General features: G+C 37.3%; 1 protein-coding gene across 1 annotated transcript in view; it reads left to right on the top strand.

Moving 5' to 3' along the window:
- The window catches only part of LOC127415332 (multivesicular body subunit 12B-like), an 87,446-nt gene that overhangs the window by 35,273 nt on the left and 25,851 nt on the right, over window positions 1-26,322 (top strand). The window contains exon 7 of the mRNA XM_051654065.1: window positions 16,164-16,255. Coding sequence (XP_051510025.1) covers window positions 16,164-16,255 — 92 coding nt within the window. The remainder of the gene's footprint in view (window positions 1-16,163; window positions 16,256-26,322) is intronic.

The raw sequence follows: 26,322 nt of genomic DNA, 5'->3' as shown, positions 1-26,322 counted from the left end.
TTGCTGTGAACCACCCTGCCCGGGCACTTCCGGGAAGTGCAGGCACATTCGCTGGTAACAGATAGCCTGGAGTTCGGGCCGGCACACTCTCACATGACCTTGAGACCCCAGCCCGGTTACGTGACCAGAGTTCCCACCACTCCTTTTCGGGACCAGGTGGTGAACCTGCAAGCGCTCCCTTCAGAGGAGGATGACCCGGCCTTGTCGTTGCTGTGTCCAGTTCGTGCCCTGCGAATCTATCTGGACCGCACGCAGAGCTTTAGATGCTCGGAGCAGCTCTTTGTCTGTTTTGGAGGACAGCAGAAGGGGAAAGCTGTCTCCAAGCAGAGGCTAGCCCATTGGATTGTTGATGCCATTTCTCTTGCATACCAATCTCAGGACTTGCTGTGCCCCTTGGGAGTCCGGGAGTACTCCACTAGAGGTGTTGCGTCCTCCTGGGCACTGGCAAGGGGGACCTCTCTAGCAGATATATGCAGAGCTGTGGTTTGGGCTACACCCAATACCTTTGCGAGGTTTTATAACCTATGCATAGACCCAGTTTCGACCCGAGTGTTTCGCAGTAACAGCAGGTAAACCGGGCGGCTGGTTGAGTGTACAGCTTGCATTGCACCTTTTAATTCTTAAGCACTCGGAGGAGTAACGACACCAGGCCCAGTACTCGTAGTGTCACTACGTCGACACAACGTCTCATTCCCTCCATCAAGGAACAGAGGTTACATAAGTAACCAAGACATTTTTGGGTGAACTATTCCTTTAATATTTTACACAATTTTGCTTTTCAAGTAAATTTGGTCTTGTTTTAAGAATGTTTAGATATATTTACTTGAAAACATGACTTATTGTTAAAACTAAATTCTAGTTATAGATTCTAGTTCTAGTTCTGATTCTAATTCTAGTTATAAGGTGATTGTTGGCATAGAAAGCAAAGCACTGTGTATTGGGAAAGTCACTTAAAGCTCCGTGCACTGTAATATAATAATAGTGCTGATGGATGGATGCAATGACCTGCATGTCACCCGCTAGGCATCAGCTCTCCAAACAATGGAAGATCTTCCAGTTCTCAGAGAAGGCAGGCCCTGTACAAGATCTGTTGTGACATCATCCCCAAATCTGCTTTTCAGACACTCTTCTGTGTACCCTTTCCAAGAAAGCCCTCAAAAGCATGCAAATTTCCATACACATCAAGTAAACTCAAACTGAGCAGTGCCACAAACAATAGAATCATCAGCAAAGATCTGTGGCTCTTTAGAGTTTCTATATTCTGCAGCAGAATTCTCCAAGATTCTTCCTTCTCCACACCTGACATGAAACTTTAAGTGAGGTAATGACAAGCGGGAAAGCTGCCACTGCAGAGAGCAGCTGTCTGCATGCCGTGGATTGTGTGGGCTGCCTGCTCGGAGCGAGCGCTGAGGTGTTGTCATTGAGGATCTCGGATGACTGTCAAAACACCGGCTTCCAGATTCCTCTCAGTTTATGTTGTATTATTTTTATATATAATTTTCATCCTAGTCTTTCCCTCACTGAAGGCTTTGGCGAATTTGTCCACAGTATGACAGATGTTCTATACGTCTCCTCCCCAAGAAGGACTCTTCTACACCAATGCCTTCTTGAGTTTCTCATCAGCCTCCCATGGAGTTGCCAGCATGTGGGATTGGGCTTTTAATATTGAGATTACCCTGACTAATTGGCTATTTTACAAGCCTGCTCAAAATTACCTGGGCTGTAATTGTGGATATATTTTATCATTTGGATTGCCTGTAAATACTGTACAAGTTAAAGAATAATTCACCCAAAATTCTGTCATAATTTACTCCCCCTCATTGTTCCAAACCCGTATGATTTTCTTTCACATGCTGTACACAAAAAATTAGGTTTTAATGAATATCACAGCCTGTCTTTTCATAGTGGCTCGCGTTAGCACTAAAAAACAACTGAAGTTCTCGTATGAAAATGTGAGCCACTGTGAACAAACTCCTCTCATAGCGCTCATGAACGCCCAAGGAACGTCAAGATTTTTGCTGAAAAATGTTAATAAATTACAGGTTTGTTTCTAACCAAAACCTACCATATGCCTTTGGAAGATTTGGAATATGACGCACGGGCCAAATAGACTACCGTCATGATACTTATGAGTCCTTATTTAAGCTTTGAAGTGAGGTGCAATCTACTGCCATTGTATTGAGAAGAAGGACTGTGATATTCATTAAAATATCTCCTTATGTGTTCTGCATAAGAAAATAAGTCATATGGGTGAGTAAATTATAACAGAATAAAATTTTGGGGATTTCCATATTTGAGACATTACAGTTTTATTGAATGTATTTACAGAAGGTTAGCATCCTTTTTGGTTCATGCAACATGAGTTTTGGGGTACGTGAAGTTGTTTTCTGTTCTGTTTCATCACTGATTGAAGACCCTTTATTTCCTCTTTGTCTGAGCGCAAGTCTGTCTTGTAGTCTACTTACACTGCTCCGATGTGCCTGTCTCTTCATTTGAAGACTTTGCTCTAATTTGTCCAGTGCTTCCATCCCAAGTCAAGCCTGGCATTGCGATATTCTTGAGCACTCTTCTTTTGTTTCCACTTGTCTTCCATTTGGCCTTATTAGGAATCAACCATCAACTGTCCTCCAGGTTTATGCCTCAAGTCTTCGTTCTTAGCCTCTCCTCTTCGTCATTCATTCAACAAATCTCAGCATTCCTTAGATCTAAGTGGAGTGTGTTGTGAAATGTCATAAGATACAGAAACAGTCAGAACACCTACTATTGTCCTTGTAAACAAGACTGCCTTTTATTACTTTTTTGACATTTTCACGTTTTGTGCTGTACAAGCCAAATTATCTAGTCACAGTGTTGGGGAAGCTACTTTTAAACTGCTAAAAGCTACTCATTATTTACAGTAGAGTAGTTCAACTATAGTCAAGCTCCCTTTTGAAAAAGTAGTTAGCTACACTACAAGCTACTAAGAAAAATTAGATGACTACAGTGAGCTAGTTTACATGCACATTTTTACACTGATTATGCTTAATATGCCTACAACATCAAAGGTCATGTAAACACCTTAAATATTTCGAGTTGCATGTTAACACCTTTACCGGTGTTCTTAACGGCATATTCAACGTGCGCAAGTGTTGTTTGACATTGTATTTTGTAATATTATTGCAAAAGCATCATAATATCATTATTGTATTATAAAACGGTGTAAAATGCAGTGCAGGTGTCTGTGCAGGATCTGTGAATCCTTTTAAGTGGTTCCTTTAAATTAAAATGTGTGGGAATTTCATCAAACACTCTAACCCTAGCCTGACATGTATATCTATCACAAATGGATCAGTACACCGAAATGACAATAGCCATATCATATTGTTCTTGTGTTGTACTTGCTGTGGTTTACTTCCATGTTGTTTCTTCATCAAATAGCAATGCTAAATGTAAACCAAGTCAATTACTGACAGCAGTGCCACTTTGAGTAAGAAATAACAAGTATAAAATGTATGTGTACATGCATATGGGATACTGATAATTCACCATTGTCACATAGAAAATCAACTTAATATCGTATTTATTTGTATGAATATAGTACTCATTTCTCTTGTAATAAACAAAGATATATATCCTGTGTTAGTAAACTTATATAGATATGAAATAATCATAAAAATATAATTTATGGAAGAGCAAAAAACAACACAACACCATTATATACCTAGGGTCTCTAATGACCCTATACACTTTGGGTACGTAAGCCATTATAAAATAAATACAAATAAATGGCCATTTTGTTTTTGTGTGTGTTTACGAGGAAATGTTTTGGTAATTACAAGGGTATTATGATATAAATGTGGTTTATGAGGACATTTCTAATGTCCCCGTAATTTAAATCACTTAAAAAGCTTACTAAACAATGTTTTTTTGAAAATGTAAGAATGCAGAAAGTTTTTTGTGAGGTTTAGGGGTAGGGTTAGGGTTAGGGGATAGAATCTATAGTTTGTACAGTATAAAAATCATTATGTTTATGGAGAGTCCTCATAAGGATAGCACACCAATGTGTGTGTGTGTGTGTGTGTTTCACTATATATAAGAGAAAGATTGAGAAATACTAAAGCAGTGTGGTAACAACTCCAGAAAGTGGATGAGGTACAGGGATTTGAATGAGGTCCCAGGTCACTAAAGACCCAAGACCCGATATGCATTTGAGGGTAATCAATCAATCTATCAATTTTTATTTATAAAGCACATTTAAAAACAACCAAGGTTGACCAAAGTGCTGTACATTGAATAAAAGGAATAAATTAAGACAAAGACAAAAAAGAAAAACAAAAACAAAATAAACACAATAAACAATCATGAATATAAAAGACCCCAAAATAACAGTTAAGGAATGTTAAAAGCCAGGGAAAATAAATAAGTCATAAGAGAAGATTTAAATGCAGAGATGGATGGAGCATGTCTTGTATAAAGAGGAAGGCTATTCCAAAGTTTCGGACCAGCGGTAGCTAAGACACGATCACCCGAATTTTAAGTTTGGCTCTAGGGGCAGTGAGTAGGCCATGGTCACACGATCTTAGGGTTCGAGAAGGAGTGTATGGGAGCAATAAATCAATTAAGTATAGAGGAGCCAGATTATTGAGGGCTTTGTAGACAAATAATAAGATTTTAAAATCAATCCTATACTTGACAGGGAGCCAGTGCAAAGAAATTACAATAGGCGTAATATGGTAATATGTAATACAGCGAGTTATAGTAGTCTAGCTGAGATGTTACAAAGGCATGGATTACGGTTTCATAATTACTCATGGATAAAAAGGGCTTAACTTTAGAAAGAAGGCAAAGATGAAAAAACAAGACTTGACAACAGCAGTGATCTGTTTGTCAAACTTTAGGCTACTGTCAAATAGGATGCCCAGGTTTCTGGCACACTGTGTATTATATGAGGCAAGAGAGCCGAGATCATAATCAAAAACACTGTTTTCCTTAGGGCCAAACAAAATGATATCAGACTTCTTTTCGTTAAGGTTTAAAAATTACTTGAAAGCCATAGTTTAAGTTCGATTAGGCAATCTAACAGCGGCTGAAGTGAGTTTTTATTGTTACGGTGTAAGGGAAGATAGATTTGGGTGTCGTCGGCATATAAATGTAAAGACACTCCACATTTAAAAAAAAAAAAAAAAGAGGCCAGAGGGAGCAAATACAGGGAAAACAACACCGGACCAAGAATTGATCCCTGCGGAACACCACAACCAAGAGGTATGTTGGAAGTATGATGCACCAAACGGACAGTAAACCACCTATTTGACAAATAAGAGTGAAACCATTTTAATACAGTACCACAAAGACCCACACATGTCTCCAGGTGAGACAGGAGTATGTCATGGTCAACCACCTCAAATGCAGCGCTTAGATCTAATAGGACTAGAGCCATAGATTTCCCTGTATCAGTCGTGAGAAGGATGTCATTTGAGACTCTTAAAAGAGCAGATTCAGTGCTATGTAACGTTTTAAAATCTGATTGGAAAACTTCAAAGATTGTAATTGAAACAGTACAACTTTCTCCATGATTTTTTAAATAAAAGGTAGGTTTGAGATAGGCCGAAAATTAGAAAGGGATGTAGGATCAAGATTTGTTTTTTTAAGATACGGTGACACCACAGCATGTTTAATTCAAGCAGGAATGGTATATAAACTCTTATTGATTACTGATAACAGACCCAGGCCAACCGCATCCATAATTTTTTTGAGGAAACATGGTGGAATGATATCCTGGGAACATAGAGTAGGCTTAAGCTAATCAGCAATTCCCTTACAGGAGCACAAATTAACAGGCTCAAACACAGACCATGTAGAAGAGTATAAAGGAACGTCAAGCAAAGTATTCCCAGTATGAGACAACTGAGATCTTATAGCCATGATCTTATTTGTGAAAAACTTCCCAAAACTTTCACAAAGAGATGTAGAAGGTTCAGGAAAGAGTTTTACAGGGGGATTTAACACAGAGTCAATGGTGGAGAAAAGAACTTGGGGTTCATGACAGTTTTTTGTCATCAGATCAGAGAGGTATTTACACTTCGCAGCCTTAGCTGCCCTCTGGAACATAGTGAGAGAATTTCTCATGATTTCATATGAAACCTGAAGTTTATCCTTTTTCCATTTGCACTCAGCTTGTCTGCAAACCTGTCTGAGAGAACGTGTCATGTCATTATGCTAGGGAACAGGCCCCAGTTTATGATTTTTAAGCTTCAATGGAGCAATGGTGTCCAGAATAGAGGCACATGTAGAGTTGAAGTAACAGAGATGTTTGTCAGCATCCAAGTTGTGTAGAGTAGATTCCATTACTGAAGAATCCCATACTCCATAGTATGCTGCAGAGAACTCTTCACTGGAGCATGAAGTAAAGACAAGCGAACTATGGATTGATTTCTGAGGATTTGACCAGTGCATGTCACAGAAAATAAAATAGGCAGGTTGCGTTACTGATATTAATGTCCGAAATAGATAGTCCATGAGTTAAAATCTAGAGTATGGCCCTGTAAATGCGTTGGGCCAGATACCCACTGAACAAAGTCAAATGACTCAACAAGATTTAAAAAACTCCATGGAAAATGGTTTTGGAGCACAACAGACATGAATGTTAAAATCCCCCAGCAGCAATATTTTATCATGAGCAGTGACAAGATCCCCGACAAAAGCAGCAAATTCGTTAAGAAAGTCCTTGTTTTGCTGGGGAGGACAATACACCAGAGCAATAATAACAGGGTTTGCTAGCACAATTTGAAATACTTGCACCTCAAAACTGTGATATGAACCAGTCAGAAGAGATCGACAATGAAAAGGCCTAGGCCCCCGCCGCGACCAGACAAATGCGGGGAGTTAAAAAATATTACAGTCCTGTGGCACCAGTTCAGTAAGCGAGCATGACTCGCAAGGCTTAATCCAAGTCTCTGTAATACATAGAAAATCCAGTGCTTGCAAAGTAAAAAAAGTCATTTAAAATAGAGGTTTTAATTACCAGGGATCGTGCGTTAATGAGAGCCATCTTCAGCAATGATGAAACACTCTCTGGCTGCATTGCTCAACACAGTGGTCGGAGATTATTGAGATTTGCTCCGCCGCGGCGGATACAAGGAGGAATCCAACGATGATGCATGGAGAGGGAAGTGGGGGTAAACGTGCGTAGCCACTGGAATTGAACCTCAGGAAAACACCAACCTGCACCGCGTCCATGAGCCGACTCATTTCCCCACAAGAGCGATGAAAGATGTGCAATGTTCTTCCATGCCGATCCAGTTTTCAGTAGCACGGCAATCCCTCCCTGCTGACCATGCTTCCTCCGGCACTTCCTTCTAGGGAGATCCACAGGAAGCCAACACAGGTGCGCAGGGTGGTGAATTGAAAATGGTGGGGGGAGAGACGAGGTCTACTAACATCACCCTTAGTAAAATCAGCAACCACACTGCGGATGTAAAGCAATGTTAGGCGGTCATAAAACAAGGTAGAGTTACAATTTGTGATTAAAAAAGAAATAAACAAAAAGATAGCAAATGTCAGAGGCAGAGACAGAGAGGGCAGCAGACAGCAAGCCACAAACACAGGTGCAATCTTGTTGATGGCCAAAATGGATGAGATACAGGGGGTTGAATGAGGTCCCAGGTCACTAAAGACCCAAGGTATGTGTTTGAGGGTAAAGACGTGTATTACAGAAAACAGAGATTGTGGGTTTTCAATCTACATCGCTACTCTTTGAAAAAAAGTAGCTAATTACTGAAAATGTACAATGTTTTGAAAACAGCTGCTGTCACACTACTAAAAAAATTAGTTAAATTAGTAGTTTTGCTACTTCTATTAAATTAATCCCCAACATTGTCTGGTAATAATCTCAGTTATATTAGAATTCTGGGAGGTACTGTGTTGTAATTAGATTTTCAAAATAGTGATATGTGTCAGTGTGGCTCTGATGGGTTTGATTGATGATTAATTGTACTCAAAACTCCAGTGGCCAACACAATCTAAGGCTTGCACTGCTGTTGATTATGTTGCGGTATACTTGCCATGTTTTTATTTTAAGAATTAGATATGTAATTGAAATGCTATATGCTACCCAAACCCAGTGTATCCAGAAAATGTGGATCGCAATTGAATATACACTGTTTGACAGCTCTGAAGATAGGAAATATGCTTGCTCCTGAAACTTAAATTGATTCAACCATACCTTTATTCCAGTTTCCTATTACTTTTGAGATGGCTCAGAAACAAAAAAGCTTTGGAGGGATTTTTTGGTACTTGACACTGGCACAATGAGATACTCAAAAATGACTGTATTTTAAACATATACAAGACAGTAGATAATCTTCAGATGCTAAATTCTCTAAAGACCAACTCTTATCTCTATTGTGATAAGAGTTTATGTCCAAACAGATTCATGTCGTAAACAGGCTTTTCACTGAATATATCTCATTTCCATTTTCTGTATCGCTCAGTATCATTCTCTATTGTTTTCGCCTGCTCCAATGACTGGGGTAGTTGAGGCCAGTTTTGACAAAAGTGCATCAAAACCATCTCCTTTCAGTTTATGGCTGTTTGTGAAATGTCTGGATGTGCGCAGAGCCATGTCCCCGGCTTTCTCCCCCCCCCTCGCGCGTTAGAGTCAACCTTTCCAAAGAAGAGAAGTCTTCATTGTATGTGGCAATCGGTTCCACAAGATTGATGCCAACCTTTTAAAAATTCACCATTGGTCCGAATTGAACACAGGCAAATGCTGATGCAGATGAACAGGGAGAAGTCGGCCCCATCGAGAGAAATAAATCTGAGTTGCAGGCTTCAGTTCATAAATACCACAGGATGTCAGGGAGCATGTTTTATTGCCCCTGATAGAAATTACTGCATTTATTTATCTCATCACACCTGATAGAAATGCAGAGTAGCCACTCACAGCAACCCTGTCATCTGTTAGCTAATGTTCAGAGTTCTACAGCTGACCCAGAATTCCCAATAATTAATTTGGGTGAATGTGTAGAGTAACCAGCTTTGAGGAGATGTCAGATGTGCCCATACAGAAGACACATTGGAAAAAATATAGACTGGAAACTCATCTGATTACCTGTGCATTTATTGATTGAAATCTTTTTTATGTATTCTCTTTCTTTGCTGTTCATTTATTTTAATACACATTTTAAATGAAACTTTCCATGTATTTTTTATTTTATTATTTTTTTTACTTTTATGTGGCTTTTTTACTTTGATACTTTGTTACTTTTAATTCCCATTGTGTACAGTATATGAAATGTGCTGAATTGATTAAATATAGGTAAAGACACTTTCAAATTGTTTTTTTATTGCCGTTGTTTTTAAAATGAAGGATGATCCACTTGGATACATCAATGGCATCCCATATCAGTTAAAGGATTAGTTCACCCAAAAAGGAAAATTCAGCCATTATTTACTCACCCCTGTGTTGCTACAATCCCATTTAACTTTCTTTTTTCTTAACATGAAGGGAGATATTGTGAAAAACTTTCTTCTCAGTGATGTCATACAATGGCAGTTTATGATGACCACCTCTTCAAAAGGACACAAAAGTATAATTCAGAAGTCTAATAAATAATTCCATGAGACTTACGATTGTTATGAAAGCATACGATAAGGTTTGGTGTGCAATAAACCGAAATCAAATGTATTATTTAGTAAAAATGTTCACTGACCGTTATTCTCCAGTGTGCGTTCATGAGTCTGCACGTGAGCTTTAGAGCTCTTTGCAGGAGAGCAACAGTAGTTATGACTGGACCACCAGAGATATTAAGACAGAAAACACAACATAGCTGCACACAAACCAGAGAACAGAACTTACAAACATTTCTGAAGTGTTTGTAGTTATAAAAATATAAAAATAGATTGCCCTACGCAGACTGTACTAATATGTGTAAAGTGAGCATCGGTACTGGTAGCTACCTTCAGCCCCATCTCTCTGTTTGATGGAGGACACCGGTTCAAGGCTTGTCATTGAAATGCATCTATTCTTCCACTGCAAACTCTTTAGACATGTTTGTAAGTTCTGTTCTCTGGTTTGTGTGCAGCTACGTTGTGTTTTCTGTTGTTAATATCGCTGGTGGTCCTGTTGAAACGAAACAAAATGAGTTTACGCTTGAACGCCCCATCTTGTGTGTGCTGCGTAACTACTGTTGCTCTCCTTCAAAGAGCTCTAAAGCTTGTGTGCAGATTTATGAATGCGCACTGGAGAATAACGGTGTGTACATTTTTAATAAAATAATACATTAGATTTTAGTTTGTTTCACACCAAACCTTATCGTATGCTTTCATAACAATCATGAGTCTTATGGAATGATTTATTAGACATTTGAATGATACTTTTGTGTCCTTTTGAAGCTTGAGGAGGCAGAGGTGGGAGCAAGTCACACATGTTCAAGTCACAAGCAAGTCTCAAGTCTCAACCATCAAGTCTCAAGTGCAGTGCAGACAAGTCAAGCCAAGTCAAGTCAGTGACTCACCTCAAGCAAGTCAAGTTGAGTCCTGATGAGTTTCAAGTCAAGTCGAGTCAAGCCACAGTACTAAAATAAATAGAGGTTAATTTTTGAAATAAATATTTATTTTTGCTCTGAAAAGATGAACTTATACATATCTTTACATTCATTTTTTTTATTTGAATTGTATATAGTAAATTGCATTAATGAACATGCACGGTATTTTTATCGTGGACACTTAAATACTGTGAATATTTCTGGATACCTTATTATCCGAATTGTTCAGATTTTTTTGAATTAACCGGTTAAAATGTATAACACTGCGTGTATGCTGTGTAAAAATGCGGTCAGATTTTCACACTGATCTAACAAAAACGGCCGACGTGCTGAATGAAAATGCAAATTCGCTCTCTGACAGTAGGTGGCGCTTATGGAACAGCAGAAATATAGCCTGGTAACGCCTGTACACAAAGCAGCCCTGCGCTTATAAACAGTACTTTATTAGGCATTATATGGACGAAAGATGAAAAGAAAATTCCATCGAAACTTTTCCAGACAGTCAGTTCCCTTCAGAGATACATATATATATAAAATAATCATAAAGGTATTGCATTCAATGGCTTTATTTAAAGTCCTCAGAAGTCATAATCACTATGAGAGCGCTTGGATTTTGTCACGAGACATTCTGTATATTTTATACTACTTATCATGTTTTAAATAAAGTGTTGTGACTGCAAATCTGCCTGTTATGTTTTTATACTGCCAACAAATGGTTATGGTATATTGTTGACTGTTGAGAAGGTTTAGAAAATGCACACATATTTAGATTCAAACTTGTTGCGCTACAAAACATGAGATTAATCGTGAATCATTTTAATTTACTGACAACCCTCAAACATTTGAACAGTAATTTTACATATTAATCTTTCTGCATAATTAAATGATTTACTTACCTTTCCTTGTGGTTTTTGAAATGTCTGATGAAATTCGAGGTTGTGGTGGTTGTATCGGATATTTTTGCATTGCATATTGTGCATCTGGCAAATCTTTTTTTATTCACGCGGTCCAATTCGAAATTTTTATATCCAGAGGATATTATTTTGGGAACTCGACAATCGTCTGTCATTTTGGCGCGTTGTGAGCGCAGTGTTAACTGCGCAGATGCAGATCAGTGGTGCTGGCCTGCTTACAATTTTGCATATGAATTAACTGATGTCCCAATATTTTTTTAAACACATTTCATTACTGTTTATAATAAGTTATTGAAAATAATAATAATAAAAAAACATTCAAGTCATTGTCCAGTCATGCAGTTCAAGTCAAGTCTCGAGTCGCTGGTTCTCAAGCCAAAGTCAAGTCATTTTCTTCATTTAGTCAAGCAAGTCACAAGTCCTTAAATTTGCGACCCAAGTCAGACTCGAGTCAAGTCATGTAACTCGAGTCCCCCACCTCTGTGAAGAGGTCACCATAAACTGCCATTGTATGACATCACTGAGAACAATTTTTTTCACAATTTCTCCCTTTGTGTTAAGAAAAGGAAAGTCGTATGGTGTTATAACAACACAGGGGTGAGTAAACAATGGCTGCATTTTCATTTTTGGGTTAACTATCCCTTTAATGATGAACCTAATGTTGATTTTTAGTAATGGAAGAATACACAAATTGATGGATAGTTAAAGGAATGTTCTGGTTTCAATACAAGTTAAGCTCAATCGACAGCATTTGTGGCATAATATTGATTACCACAAAAATCCGTCCCTGCTTTTCTTGAAAAAAAAAGCAAAAATCTTGGCCAGTGAGGCACTTATAATGGATGTGAATGAGGGCCAATTTTTTAACATTAAAATACTCACTGTTTCAAAAGTATAGCCACAAGACATAAAGGCATGTAAAATGATTTTAGTGTGATAAAATCACTAACTAATCTTATCTGTGTAAAGTTATAGCCAATTTTATAACTTTGTTACCATGATGATGTAATGTCAACAAACCCTAAAGCCCTAAAATGACTGTAAAAATGACAGTTTAAACTACAGCTCAAATAATACACAAGTTTTAACAGAAGAATTAATTTAAGTGCTTTTATAAAATTATAAGCTTCATATTTCTTTTTAAACCCTCCAAAAATTGGCCACATTCACTTCCATAGTGCCTCACTGAAACCCAGATTTTTGCTTTTTTTAAAGAAAAGGAGGGACAAGTCAAAACACATTTTTGTGGTAATCAACATTATGCCACAAATGCTGTCATTTGAGCTTAACTTGTATTGAACCCGGAACATTCCTTTAAGCTTAAGTGTTCCACTTTACCAGTTGTCCCACTTTACCTGTACTGAAAAATGTTAATCTAAAAAATGTGTTTCTTGTGGTCACATCTAAAGTAAAGTCAAAATGTTTACGTTACATTGCTGAATCAACTTGAAAACATTAGGCTGAACCAAAATTAATTGTTAGGGTTATATCAGTCAGAAATAACTTCCTAAGTTAACAATTGCAGGTTACCATTTTATACAGTGTGTATTCAACCCAAACTTGCTTTGCCTTGCCTTGCCTAAATCTCTTTGGTGGACAGCTAGAATGATAAAATGAAAGAGAAAATAATAATAATAAAAAAAAAAAATAGATGACATTTTGAAAATTCAGTTTTTGTTGAGCGAATTTCTACACCAAAGTAACCTGGTTTACATTTTCCCAGCCCAATCACTTCAACCATTTCATCCATTTATTTCAAACCTTCCCCTCCTCTATTTTCAACATCTCCTGCTTTGCATTGATATCGCATTTCAGAAGCTTTTCCATATTTACCTTCCTAACTTGCTCTCAAAGTTGCATTCTCCCGCCGCCTAAATGACATCTTACTCCCCTTGGCGGTGTCACTTTGCTCCTAATCTTTTTCCAAACATGACTCTGCTTGACTTTAATGCATCTGATGCATTCTGTAACCTGTTGGAGATGCTCATTTGGTCTTCAAAGCATGTCTAAAGCAAAATTATGCAGCGCTCCTGATGCAGAGAGACTCGGGTGGTGCGGTAGTGGATTTATTGATTCCCGTGAGTGAGTCAGAGAGTGTAATTCACCAGTGCCTGATTGATGAGGAGAGCAAGTTCAAACTGTCCGTGAACTGCAGCGCATGCTGTTTCAGCTCTTCCCCAAAACTTTGATATGGTAAAACAGTTTGACTTGTGATCAGCAGAGGCTTCTTTTGTGTATGCAGATGTATAACAAAATGTATTGGAAGTTTTATTTTATGTGTAAACTAAACACAAAAGGAGAATTTGGAAGAATTTTTTCTCTTTTCAAACACTTCTTAGAGACCAGACCACAGGCTGTCAAGCTAAGAAAAAATACAACTCCATAGAAGTAGTCCAAATGGCTTGTGTGCCATATTCCAATTATTCTTTTCCCCTTTTTGGAGCTTAAGACACATGGTCACTATAAACTGTCATTGTATGGAATAGAGCTGTGTGCAGATTTTTCATAATTTGTCGTTTGGAGGGTAAATAATGTAAATAATTACAGAATTTTATTTTTTTGGGTGAACTATTCATTTATTCTATTATTTTTTTCTGCATTGTTTTTGCTAAATTATTAGATACTCTGACACTCCTATGGTATAATAGGGATCTGGTATGATGCACCAAGGAAATGGGAAAGTAAGTCCAACAGTTTAGCTGTCCATGCAGTGTGACACTAATAACCTAGCCACAGACACCCTACTTGAGGTGATACAGTGTGTGTATGTGTGACTGTGAGCTTTGGGATTCTTTCTGGACTGCTGTCTGGACTGTGTGTGTGTGTGTGTGTGTGTGTGTGTGTGTGTGTGTGTGTGTGTGTGTATGTGTTTCTTGTACCATGCTGGGTTAGGAAATCCTTCTTATTACCACAGATTCCATGACAACCACTCACAGGCACCTAAGAGCCACAGACAGGGAGAGAGAGACAATGGGAGGTTAATGATCAGATGGAGTCAGAGATTCACAGTGGTTAAAGATTGAGACCCACAATCAATATCTTCATTGACTTGTAGTATATTTATTTAATAGCATTTATGAGATTTTTACACTGCTAGAATAAGAGCTAATCACACCCACACCACAATTTTGCTGATCTGTAAATTATAGATAGCCACAAGGGCTTGGAGCAGAAATGCCACAGTGACCAAAATGTGGGGTCAAAAAACGAATTCCTTTTTTTTTATTTTTTTTTTTTAGTTATGTTATGTTTAAGCAATATCATATGAGCAAGAGTGCGATATGGCCATACAACAGCACTGCTGTGAATCTTAGGTAATCATAGCAGTGCTGATTTAGGGGCATATCGCATGATTTTGAGTGTGATATTACTTATATACAACAGTTCAATGAACAAGTAAATACAATTAAAAAATGAGGAAAAACTGAGTATGGACATAAAAAAACGCATTTGTGCATGGAACTACTTTCTCACATGACGGATCAGGATCTGCCGTTGCTGGTTCAAACCAAATGATGTGTCCAAGCCTCTCAAAAATGTCACTTTAGAACTAGTATCATGGCTTGGGCTGTTTCTAACCAGTTATTGGAGAAACAAGGATGGATGTGTGTGTGTGTGAGAGAGAGAGAGAGAGAGAGAGAGAGAGATGGAGCATGTGCGATCACCTGTCTCTATGCCACTCCCAAGCTGAGATGCTGTAGTGTGTTAGTCAGCTTTCTGAAGATAATGTCATTTTGATCAAATGCATCCTAATTTCTCTGTGGAGAAATAGCCATCCGCGCAGGGGTATTCCTCCCTATTTTGTAGTAGCCGGTGTGCAAGAGTCATTCACTATGGAAACCGCAATCTCCTCTGCCATTTTTAACAGTATGTCCTCTCCAATGTGGAAACTCCGGTAAGAGGTAAGTATCTTGCATTTGTGTAATTAATCAGTCTGTTGTGCCTCTCAGCTGTAATGAGCCTTACTGATGAATTTGTTAGTTTAAAGCTGTTTAAATTTATTTCCTAGCTTTAGTAGTGTAGTAGTAATCCGAGCGATCATGTAGTGCTGATAAATGAAAACACTGACTGACGCTGACTCATTGCACGCCACCTGAACTGGCTCATATCACATACAAAACTTGTCTTTTGCTGCCACCTATTGGCTAAAATCTGTAATGTCACAAAAATAAATGTAAAGAGAGAACATACTGTATCTGCACTACTGCTCTTACACTTTAGTTTAGAATGGCACGAACACAAGCGGAGTGATACAGTGAAGCGTCGGAGTGCTGATGGTGTGAGACCATCAGTATTCATGGAACGTCTCTCGTCCAATCAGATTTGAGGACCAGAATTAACTGTATAATATATATATATATATATATATATATATATATATATATATATATATATATATATAATGATATTCCATAATATTATATACTAAAGTAGTTATTAGTTTAAACAACATAGTAACTACTGCAGTTAATTCATTCTAATAAACTATTGGCTGTTAATGGATTGCATGCTGTGTGTTATACTGTTTAATACAGTAAATTTTAGAGGACACATATTGCCTCTTTATAAAAAATAAATGTTTCTGACACTGACATAATACAGTTGTACACTGAAATATTAGACACTGAAATTCCAGAAATCATTAAATAATTTTTCAGTTGAACATTTCTTTTTTTTTATTCTTATATCTATGATCTATTAGGTCAGTTGTTGTTATCTTTCCTAGGCAAATCCCTGATTCTGTGGCCTCCAGTCCTAAAAAGAGCTTCGTCCGGCCAGATTATGAACACCAAATCTATAACCTGTACACCAAATCAGGTCAGTCCCTCTACAATACACAAACAGTATCTCATTTTATTACTCTTTGATGATGATCCATGATGTATGTCACATGCACTAAAAATAAAAATTAAAAAATAAATAAAAAAGACATGATCATTTGAAAGAGTGACTAGAGAAGAAGTCACTAGAGAACATTTACTAGCTGTCTTTGATTGCTCATTGCATGTATTTTATGTCTTTATATCTACATACAGTATATTTAATAATATACATGATGATACACCTAGCAGTTTTATCCACACAACTTTTTCCTTTTTTTTTTATCCACACACATTTTAATGTACAAAAATGGGGAGACCAGGGCTAGTCGTTACTATTTACTCCAGTTAATATTTCTCAGGGTAGATTTGTTTTTGTCATTTTCTGTATAGGGGCATACTTTAAAGTCATACTTTAAAGAATATTTCCATTATTATTGCCCAGAAAAAATTTAAAAAAAGTTAAATAGTTAAACACACGTTGACCCAATATCGGGGCATGTTGCCACACTATATGGGATAAGATCACAGTGGAACTTAACATTAATCAGCCTATCATAGGCTTTTCAGCAAAATGTACACAATCATTAAACACAAAACAGTTCATCAAAGAGCAAAAGCAATGTACACAAATATCAAACCATTGTTTTGGCCAATAAATATTGTAATGAATAAATCAAATGCATGTCAAATAGCCACCCCAAAATGTGACAACTTTCCCCGACCTGACATTTATACAAATTGTCCTTGTCCTGACTAAATAGTTAAATCTTTCTGACAAAATCTACCTTTATTAAATTGTTGGCCTTTGCCTGAATGTATACTAGTACAGTTTTATTGTGTTCACTTGTTTACCCAAGAGCTTTTACAAAAATATGATGTTACTTGAGTCTTAGTTTGGGGGATGGAGTTCACAGATTTATTATAATTTAATAGGGTGTTTCAAAACCCTTATAGTTACCCAGATACAGCCCTTGTGACAACTGGCCCTGGTCTCCCCTATATGTGCTTCATGAAATCCCAGTGGCCACCTCCACCCATCTTTCAGATCCAGAATGTAACTAGTAGCATAGAAGCACGATTGTGTTTTTTTTTTTTGTTTTTTTTTTTCTGGCTGGAGAGAGACACCATGTGGTGAAGATGAGCTTATCTGTGGCATCTAGAGGAAAAAAGTGTAGCTTTACTGGTGTACATCTTTAATGCTCTTTGTTCATTAACTGACATTTTAAGTACTGAGAGAATTAACCATATCTCTTAGAAAAAATGGTAAATTAATACTTCAACTTGAGTGTTCATTTTTTTATATTTTCATGCATTCGTTATTTAGTTTTAACAGAGCTGTCAAGACATAAGTCAGTCATAGGAAGATTTTTTGATTAATTGTGTAATTACAGGCAGGTGCACTTGATCATATCAAAGTTTTAGTGGTTAAAATAAGTGACTGGCACATTAAATTCTGTTACCTGCCTTTGACTTGGTTAAAGTGACAGTAGATTGACTTGTCCTCACATGAGGCCAAAAAGAAAGGTTCTGTTAGCCGGATGGCTGATGGCATCTTGCTTCTCTGTTGCCATGGTAATGTTGTTTGACTGACAGGCAGACACATGCTCTGCCACCAATCATCACTCTGTCACCACAAGTAGTGTGTTCTATTGATCCTCCTTTAGCAATGTCTATGTAACCGTCAGTAACTATGTTCGCAGGTTAGATTGGTGGCAGAGCAGTATGTGGTCTAGATACAGTGTGTATCATGTAGTGTAGTGTAATGTATTTTTATTATGTTCCACCTTTTTATTGATCAAGATAGTAGATAGTTTAGAATTCAATAACTGTACATACCCCTACCTTGCACATATATTACCACTTGCAGTAATCACTCAATTATTGTTTTTGCTGTAATTTTAACAATAATTTAATGTAAAAAGTAAATGTACTCTCTTGTTAAACATAATGTACATTTTTACCATTAATTATACAGGAAAATCATACTTTTACATCTAAAAAAAATTACATTTTTACAACATTTTATTGTAAAAACTACTGTATTGTCTTTTTAAATATATTAAAACAAGTAAATTATCTAAATTATCTTTTTACCCTATTGGCAAATTGTCTAACACAACTTAGTGAGGTTTATGCTTAAAACGTGAAAACAACAACAACAATGACAATGAGGTAAGAAAAAATGAATTTAATACTTTAATCAAGATACTGTATATAAAAACTTGACTTATATTCTCACACAAGTTTGCTTCTAAAGTAATTTTACCTGGCTTTAATAAGGTTTATATTTATATATACTGTATATATATAGATATATACAAGTACTCTGAAAAAAATATTTTGTGTTTGTTAAATTATTTTGTGTTTAAATGTGTAAATTTTACATTTGTACTCAATTGAAACCCGTACAAATTAATGCTCTAGCTTAGTAAATATTATTTATAATTATTTGTTATCTTTACAATGCGTCATCATGTATGAATTCTAAAGGAGAAAAAAATACATTTATTTGCTAATTTGAGTACATTTTACAGGTAAATAAAATAAGTACATTTTACTTAACCTTTTTAAACTGGTATTCCCAGCATACATGGGCTTGAATAATTAATGAGCTTGCATAGTTTCACTGTTTGCAAGTTGATTTACACCATTGTTGATTTTGTTGTTACGTTTGGTAACTTCTTGTTTTGTGAAGTCTGAAGTTCATTATCTACTAAAATGTACACCCCCCACCACCACCCCACCCCACCCCAAAATCTGTTGATTGTTACCGTTATCATGTTTTATGCACCTGGTTTTGAGGTCTGCGACCGCCACTCTGGATCTTGTTTTTCTATCACCATTAAACCACGTTGATGTTGTCTCATAGACTACAAAGCATGCGTTAAGCTTCACTGTGAAAGGCTTCTGTGTATCATGTGTTACATGATTAAGTACGCAAAAAATAAAAGCATTGAAATGCCAGTACACTTTTAAAAGCATGGTTTAATTCAGTGCTGCATTGCTCATGTAATATGTACAAACAAAAAGTGAATTAAATTGACATGAAACAGAGTATTGCAGTAAACTCTCCTTGAGAAGTTATAATTAAAGCCACTAAGAATTGTGTGTAGACTTTACTTGAGAATATGGTCTGTTAAATTAACTAGCAATTTCTGCATCGAAAATGTTTCCTTGTTTTTTTTTTTTAAGTAAACCTCACTCCAATGTTTTTCGGTGTACTGTTTAATTTAATAAAATGAGTTTTTGTAGTCACGGAGCAGAATATTTTTGGGAAGGGATTTGGACATGATGCAGGCCGGGATCAAACCAGTGTCTTCCACATGAGCACCAAGGCTCAACGTGTCTATTAACAGCTTGGCCAAAGCTCTGGAAATATATAGAATATCTTATGTACATATATAAATATATATTACTATGGTAAATGATAACTTTTGGAATTTAATTATGAGCTTTATGCTGTCCGACTCAAGATAATCTTGTTTAAAGTTCTCCATTAATTGAGTTATGACCTAAAGACCAAGTGTGGGGTTTCAAACAGACAGCTGGATTTGCCTTAATCGTTAGGGGGTTCGTTGTGCATCCATATGTGCATACGGTATATCTATGTGGGTGTGTTGACAGCTGGCCAGGTTCGAGCTGGGCTAAAACCATGTGCGCTCTGTCAGGCTTGGAGCTCTTGCTCCTTCAGGATTGATGAATTACCTGCTTTCTTGATTAAACCTTTCGTCACTTCCCAAAAAAACACACACATGCAAGAAAAAAAGGGCCCGGCACATTAAAGTCTAGCCCAGTGTGGGAGGCTCAACATGTCAGGGAATCTGTCATCATCAGCCACATTATGTGTGGATTTGAGGTGCTTTGACATTTATTACTAGAGTATTAAAAACTAATTCACATTGATTTGGCAACCTTCATTCACTTGACAGTCTTCGCTCATTTTCGCAAGATGACTCTTTCTAGACTGCTCAACCCTCTACTTTGTTTCTTTGGAGTTTAGCAGATTTTTGGTGTCATTTATATTTAATTTAGCATGATGAGTTGCAGGAAATATTTCCTAATTAGTGAAGGAATTGGTGTGAAAAAAAGAGTCCATTTGCAACATCTGTGAGGTGATGGATTTGAATGAATTCTTTTTTGGGAGTTTTAATTTTATTCACTAATAAAAAATAAATAAATAAATAAAAATCTGAAATATGTTTGGAATCATACATATCCTGTCAAAAATTTTTAATCTAAAAGCATCTCACATGTGGTCATAATATGAGCTATAATTCTTCAAATGTTGTAAGAGAGCAACTTTGTATTTATAAAACATCTATGCAGGTATTATATGTGGTTAGGAGTTTGGTTTTTGACACTTGTCATTTTAATTTTCATCCGTGTCAATAAGGAACAGGTTAGATATTCATAATATCATATTCACATATATTCAATATACCTAAATAACTTTATACATTATCATATCTATCATATTAATAAAAAAAGGCTGACATTGCCTTTGGTCCAACTTAATATGGCGCTCAGTTATTCCTCAATCCATTAAAAGTTCAATTAAGAGGTGGTTCATCCTGAGATTGAGAGAGAAAGAGAGAGAGAGAGAGAGAGAGAGAGAGAGAGAGAGAGAGAGAGAGTTACAGTACCTCTAGTTTGCAAAATAACAGCAAGAATGACAATGATTTTTGATTTCCGGAACTGATATTAGTCCCCTTATTAAACCATGTGCATCTGCTTTTAATTTGCTCCAAATAATTGGAAAATGCAACAGAGCTTTCCAATTAAAGCGCCGCTTTGCACACTGTAATAATACCCCCATAATATTAAAGCTTATGAAATGACAGGTGAGCTGGTGTATGAATAAAACATAAAGGCTCGTAATAAGTGACTGAAAAAAAAAATCGGAGACAGTTGTTGGGGGGCTTTTAAAATGCTTGACTTAATTTGCATTTATTAATCTCTTCTTTTCAGCCTTATCGAATTTGCGTATTTGAAGTTAAAATAGTGATGACAGGCTGGGGTATGCTTCATTTTTCCACGGATTTATTACTCCTTTAATTCAGGATCTTTAATAAGCCAATATGACTGATACTCCGAGTTCTGTGGAATTTCGTTAATTGTTCCAGATGGTGCTCACTGATTATGCCAAATGACTTCTCTTTTTCCCTCCCTTTTTTTTACCATCCCCGACCACACTGTTTTTTGATTGACTAACACTGAGAAAAAAAGATTATTTTTTTGGCTAGCACTTTCATTAGAAGCCTCTCATCAGGTTTCAAACAAAAGTTCCATCTTATCTCTGGGTGCAGAATGCTCCGTGACTAGCGCTCCACAGATAGCGCTTGGCAGTCGAGGAGAATCCCATAGGCTTTTAATCGTGACTCTAATCTTGTGTAGCCCAGCAGCTCTCTTCACCCGTGTGGCCATATTTTACAATACCAAAACACTTTAGGCTGAAGGATTAGAGAATGCACGCTCAGGCTAGCGACACAAAAACTCATCTGCTAAGTGTGACTGCTCCATGGCTGGATGGCTAGCCTTGAACAGCTAGTTGATTAAAACCCCACAAAGCTAGGCCACCATTTTTCTAGTCCTCCTCTCCTCTCGTAGCCGAGGGCCCATGAAAGTTCACCTTGATTCTGTTTAGCATCAGCTAAATTGCCCTAAATGAATTGTGTATGGATATTTGATGGGTGGTGGTGGGGGGCTAGGCGGAGGAATAGACATAGAACAGATTTACAGCTGTGTTTTACTTTCGATGGGTACACGATTTAAGCCATGCAATTTCAGGGCAATAAAACCGTTTTGAAAGGGAGCCAAGGACTTCGTGTTGGTGACAGGGCATGAAAGACTGCATACAGCTTCTTTTCCAAAAAAACCATTAATGATTTATTCCCAAGGCCTACATAGAGGGAGCCTGGAGAGCATGCAGAGGGGGTTTACAACCTGCTTGGCTTGCGTGCATGTCTGAGATAGCAAATATCACTAAACCCATCTCTAATGTTGGATCCAAACTTTTGCCTCTGAATGAATCTGGTTTAAAGATTAAGTGTTATTTCAGCACCACTAGTGGAACCAAAATTACCATTTTCAAACAGGATTTTCAGTTTGTCTTCCATTGGTTGGACAAACAGATAAGTCACCTCATATGACAAAATATATTTAGAAACAGCATCTCTTATATGATTATTACAGATTATTTTACCTAGATGATGTTTCTTGACCTCTCCCATTCAGTAGGACAGGTAATTTGATTTGCTAGATACTCTTATTCATTTAAAATTCCTTAATGGTGCCCTACATACCTTGTATTATGATTGCTAAATATAATCCAATTAGATCAAACAGATAGACCCGCTCCAGACTCATGCTATTGGTTGAGATAATGTTACTGTGTCAGGCTTGTCGGGATGCTCAAACAAACAGAGCAGTGTTTTTATAGTGCCACAGAGCCACACTGACCCCGTTTCCACCTGGTATTAAGAAGCGTTTCGGGTGATCCAATCACATGTGGTCAGGCCTAAATATAGGTCTAAATGGGGTCTAAAACATTTTGTGATTGGATCACAGAAACCACATACTAATGTGGTCAAAAATGCATGTGTCCACATCGCATTTGAGGTGTAATAGCTAATCTGTCCTGTATGCATCCCGGCAGTAGTGAAGTGCCACCCCTTACCTGTCAATCAACTGCTCTGCTATAACAAGAGTTTAAACTTTGCCGGTTTCAAGCGACTTTAAAAGGAAATAACCATCCGATCTGAAAAATTTAAAAAGCAGATACATACACAATCACGAGAGCTTCATGGACCTTCTTTAGTCTGTCTCATATCAACATAGATGACAAGCACGAACACCTGAAGCTCCTTTAATACAAGTAATCAACTAAAATAATGGATAATTCTGCTTGACATGTTGCATTTGTGCTTAGATAACATTTCAAGTTCATCTTGGAAAAACAGCGCACCGTTTTTTTTTGTGCTTTCTTTGTCTTTTCTGACTTAGTTGCGCTTTATTTATCATGCAGTAACACACTGATGTAGTGATTGATGTATGTCATCATGAAACAGTACCTCCACTCCAAATCCGAACACAAGTGGTCACAGGAGATGCATTTAAGTGACCAAGGTCTCACCTGACCACATGTGATCGGATCACGAGACGCATCGTAATACCTGGTGGAAACGGGGTCTCTGTTTATAGTTTTCAAGTAAATCAATGTACAAATGGCTTACTTGTAGCTGTCTCTTGATATTAAGATGGGAAGTATTTAAAGAGAAAAAAATAAATAAAAAATTACGCACATTACCTTGTATATCTTTACCCAGAATCTTACTACAAGGATGTCTTTTGTCATTACTAGAGCATTCTGTTGTCTTAGGCAGAGTGTTTATTCATCTACAGTCCTGTGACCATACTCGTAAGGGATGTTTATCAGCAGAGATAACATAAAATATGTATGCAAGCCCAGTCTTTTTTGCCATTACCTATGGAAACAAAATAAAAATAAAATAATAATTTGGCTGTTTCCTTTGTTTCTACTCATGCTACGAATATAAATGTGCTCCATAAGTTTCTTGGAGATTTGAATCAATCCTAAGACTAATGAGAGCCATGTGCCTGTGGGCCTAATCACAGTCTGGGGTATCATTCTTCAGCCGTCCATCTACCAGCCCAGAATAAGATCTGTTCCCTCATTATTCTCCGGCCTATCAAAAATGGCCGCCCTCAATAGATGGGCCTGTCTAGCCTTCCCATTGCCCTCATGTTCAGCAGTCTTTGTTATCACACATCTAATTAGAACTTGATAAAAATATTTCCCTCGAAATCCAACCATTAAATATAGGTTAAGGAGATTTATGATCAAATATGCTCTTAAAGATCTTTTAATGGGTCTGTGGACTAAGTGGGTTAAGTTGGTTATTAACGAGCCCCTAATACATAGTGCGATTTAACTCACAATGAGATTCCGGGGAATGGAGCAATTTCTGATAAGGGGTAAGTGGGCCGCCCAAAGGCTGCCTGCTTTGTTTCAAAGTATAATATAAGACTGTTGTACAGCTGTATAAATACTTTATTTTCTTAAACAATGGCCAAAGTCCTAGACCCATGCTCTCAAAATAAATTGTTTTTATAGTCAACATTATGTAGCAGGTATTGTCATAATTCATGACCATTAGGCTTTGGATCGATGCTTTTTCACTCATCGATAATTGCAAGATTTTCCAAATGATTATCGATATATTGTATATAGGGATTTTTTCAGCAATGAATAGGGCTGCTCATTGCACAAGATTCTTTGTCTTTTCTAACATATTTCAAAACACAACTTTGGTAAAGCGTGAGCAGCAGAATTAAAGTGGGTCACACACCAGATACATCTGGCGGACGGCATGGCGTGTTCTAAAAATTAGAAACAATTATTCTCTGTGAAGGTACGCACAGACACCGGCAACACTCAGCGTCAAAATTCTGCAGTGCCACGGAGCACAACTGCATAGTTTTCCATGAACTATTTTCAGTTACAAATATGTCTTTTTGTGGTTTGACAGCTTGAATGAAAGACCTATTCAAGACTACATACAGAGAAATTGCATAATAAATGTTAACATTTCTAATCGTTCAGTTTGCGCAGTTACACCAGTTTCATACACTAACCTATAAACTCGTCATTGTCACTTTGTTAATTCTTGAAGAAGCACAAAAACCTTTGTAACTTTGGACTGTCATCTGCTGCGCCACATCAGCTTGTTCTCTGTGTTGTGATACCCAAGGAGCTCCAAAATACCGGTGATACCTGTGCCTTGCGACACCTGTGCCTTGCGACCTGCTTCAGTAAATGTTATATCAACCCCTTGTGGTCTCCCAGTGCTATTACGCCAGACTGTTAAACAAAAGGCCAACTGAGTGATCGGAAAGCACACAAATTAGGCTTCTAATTTAAATGTCAGCTAATTTTAATGTATCGATGCCTCAAAAATATATCGATAAAATAGCGTGCCGATCAATAATCAATATAGCGATATTTTGTGACATCCTTAATGACCATCCTTTTATTCTTCAATGTCATTGTCATGGGTCTGTGTATTTAGACTTTTATTTTCCATTATTATTTAATACATAGTATACATTATATCAAGAATGTAACCACATATTCAGGTTTGGGGGAATGCCATATGTAATAATTAAATGTTCAACAATTGAAAGACCCACTTTTTGGGAGGTGCGGGACATGTATATAAGCCCTGTATTAAATATTGTTAAATCTTAAAGGGACAATTCTGTCATCATTTAATCACCATTGTGTTGGTCCAGACCCGTATGACACAATATGTTAGACTGTATATTAGGGACCGTCAGCCTCAGTCACCATTCACTTTCACTGCATCTCCATGACATTCTCAGTCCTTAACATTCTGCATTTTGTGTTCCATGGAAGAAAGAAAGTCATACAGGGAACAACATGATTAAATGATGACATAATTGTCATTTTTGAATGACCTTTCCCTTTAAGATAAGTGAAACGTGTCAGAATTCCTGTTCAACTTTCATTTTATACTGTAGTTCCTCTAGATGTGTAAGCAGTGTAAGATAGACATCTAAACTGAATCAGCCTATTACTTCCTAACCATGATACGCTGTACAATTTCATCAATTAGAGCTCAGTGTCGTACCCACACTGTTTGTTAGGCCAAACTGTAGCTGTCTAACCTTATGCACATATTCTCATCCCTGAATGACACATCTAAGCTTCAATGCCTGCTGAGCCTCTTGTCATGGCAAACGTAATGCTATGATGATTAGCATAATTAATGAGGAATGGCCGTGCGGCATTGGTGGATTGGTTTAAGGAAATGATGAATGGGCCTATGGCTGCACCAGTGGCTGCCAACGAGGCCTCTCATGCTGTCATCCCTCCTGCCTGAGCCCTGGCACACATCATTACTCACCAGGCCAAGGTGCCACTTTACATCGCCCTGCAGCCGCCAACAAGGAAAACTTAATAACACTCCCTAGCTTTAAGGGGATCTATTGAGGCTCCATTCCAGTGATTGTCTGTTCTAG

The sequence above is a fragment of the Myxocyprinus asiaticus genome, chromosome 24 (genome assembly GCF_019703515.2).
Source record: "Myxocyprinus asiaticus isolate MX2 ecotype Aquarium Trade chromosome 24, UBuf_Myxa_2, whole genome shotgun sequence".
Taxonomy (NCBI): domain Eukaryota; kingdom Metazoa; phylum Chordata; class Actinopteri; order Cypriniformes; family Catostomidae; genus Myxocyprinus; species Myxocyprinus asiaticus.
The sequence above is the reverse complement of the archived record's forward strand: the minus strand, read 5'-3'. Positions and strand labels throughout refer to the sequence as shown.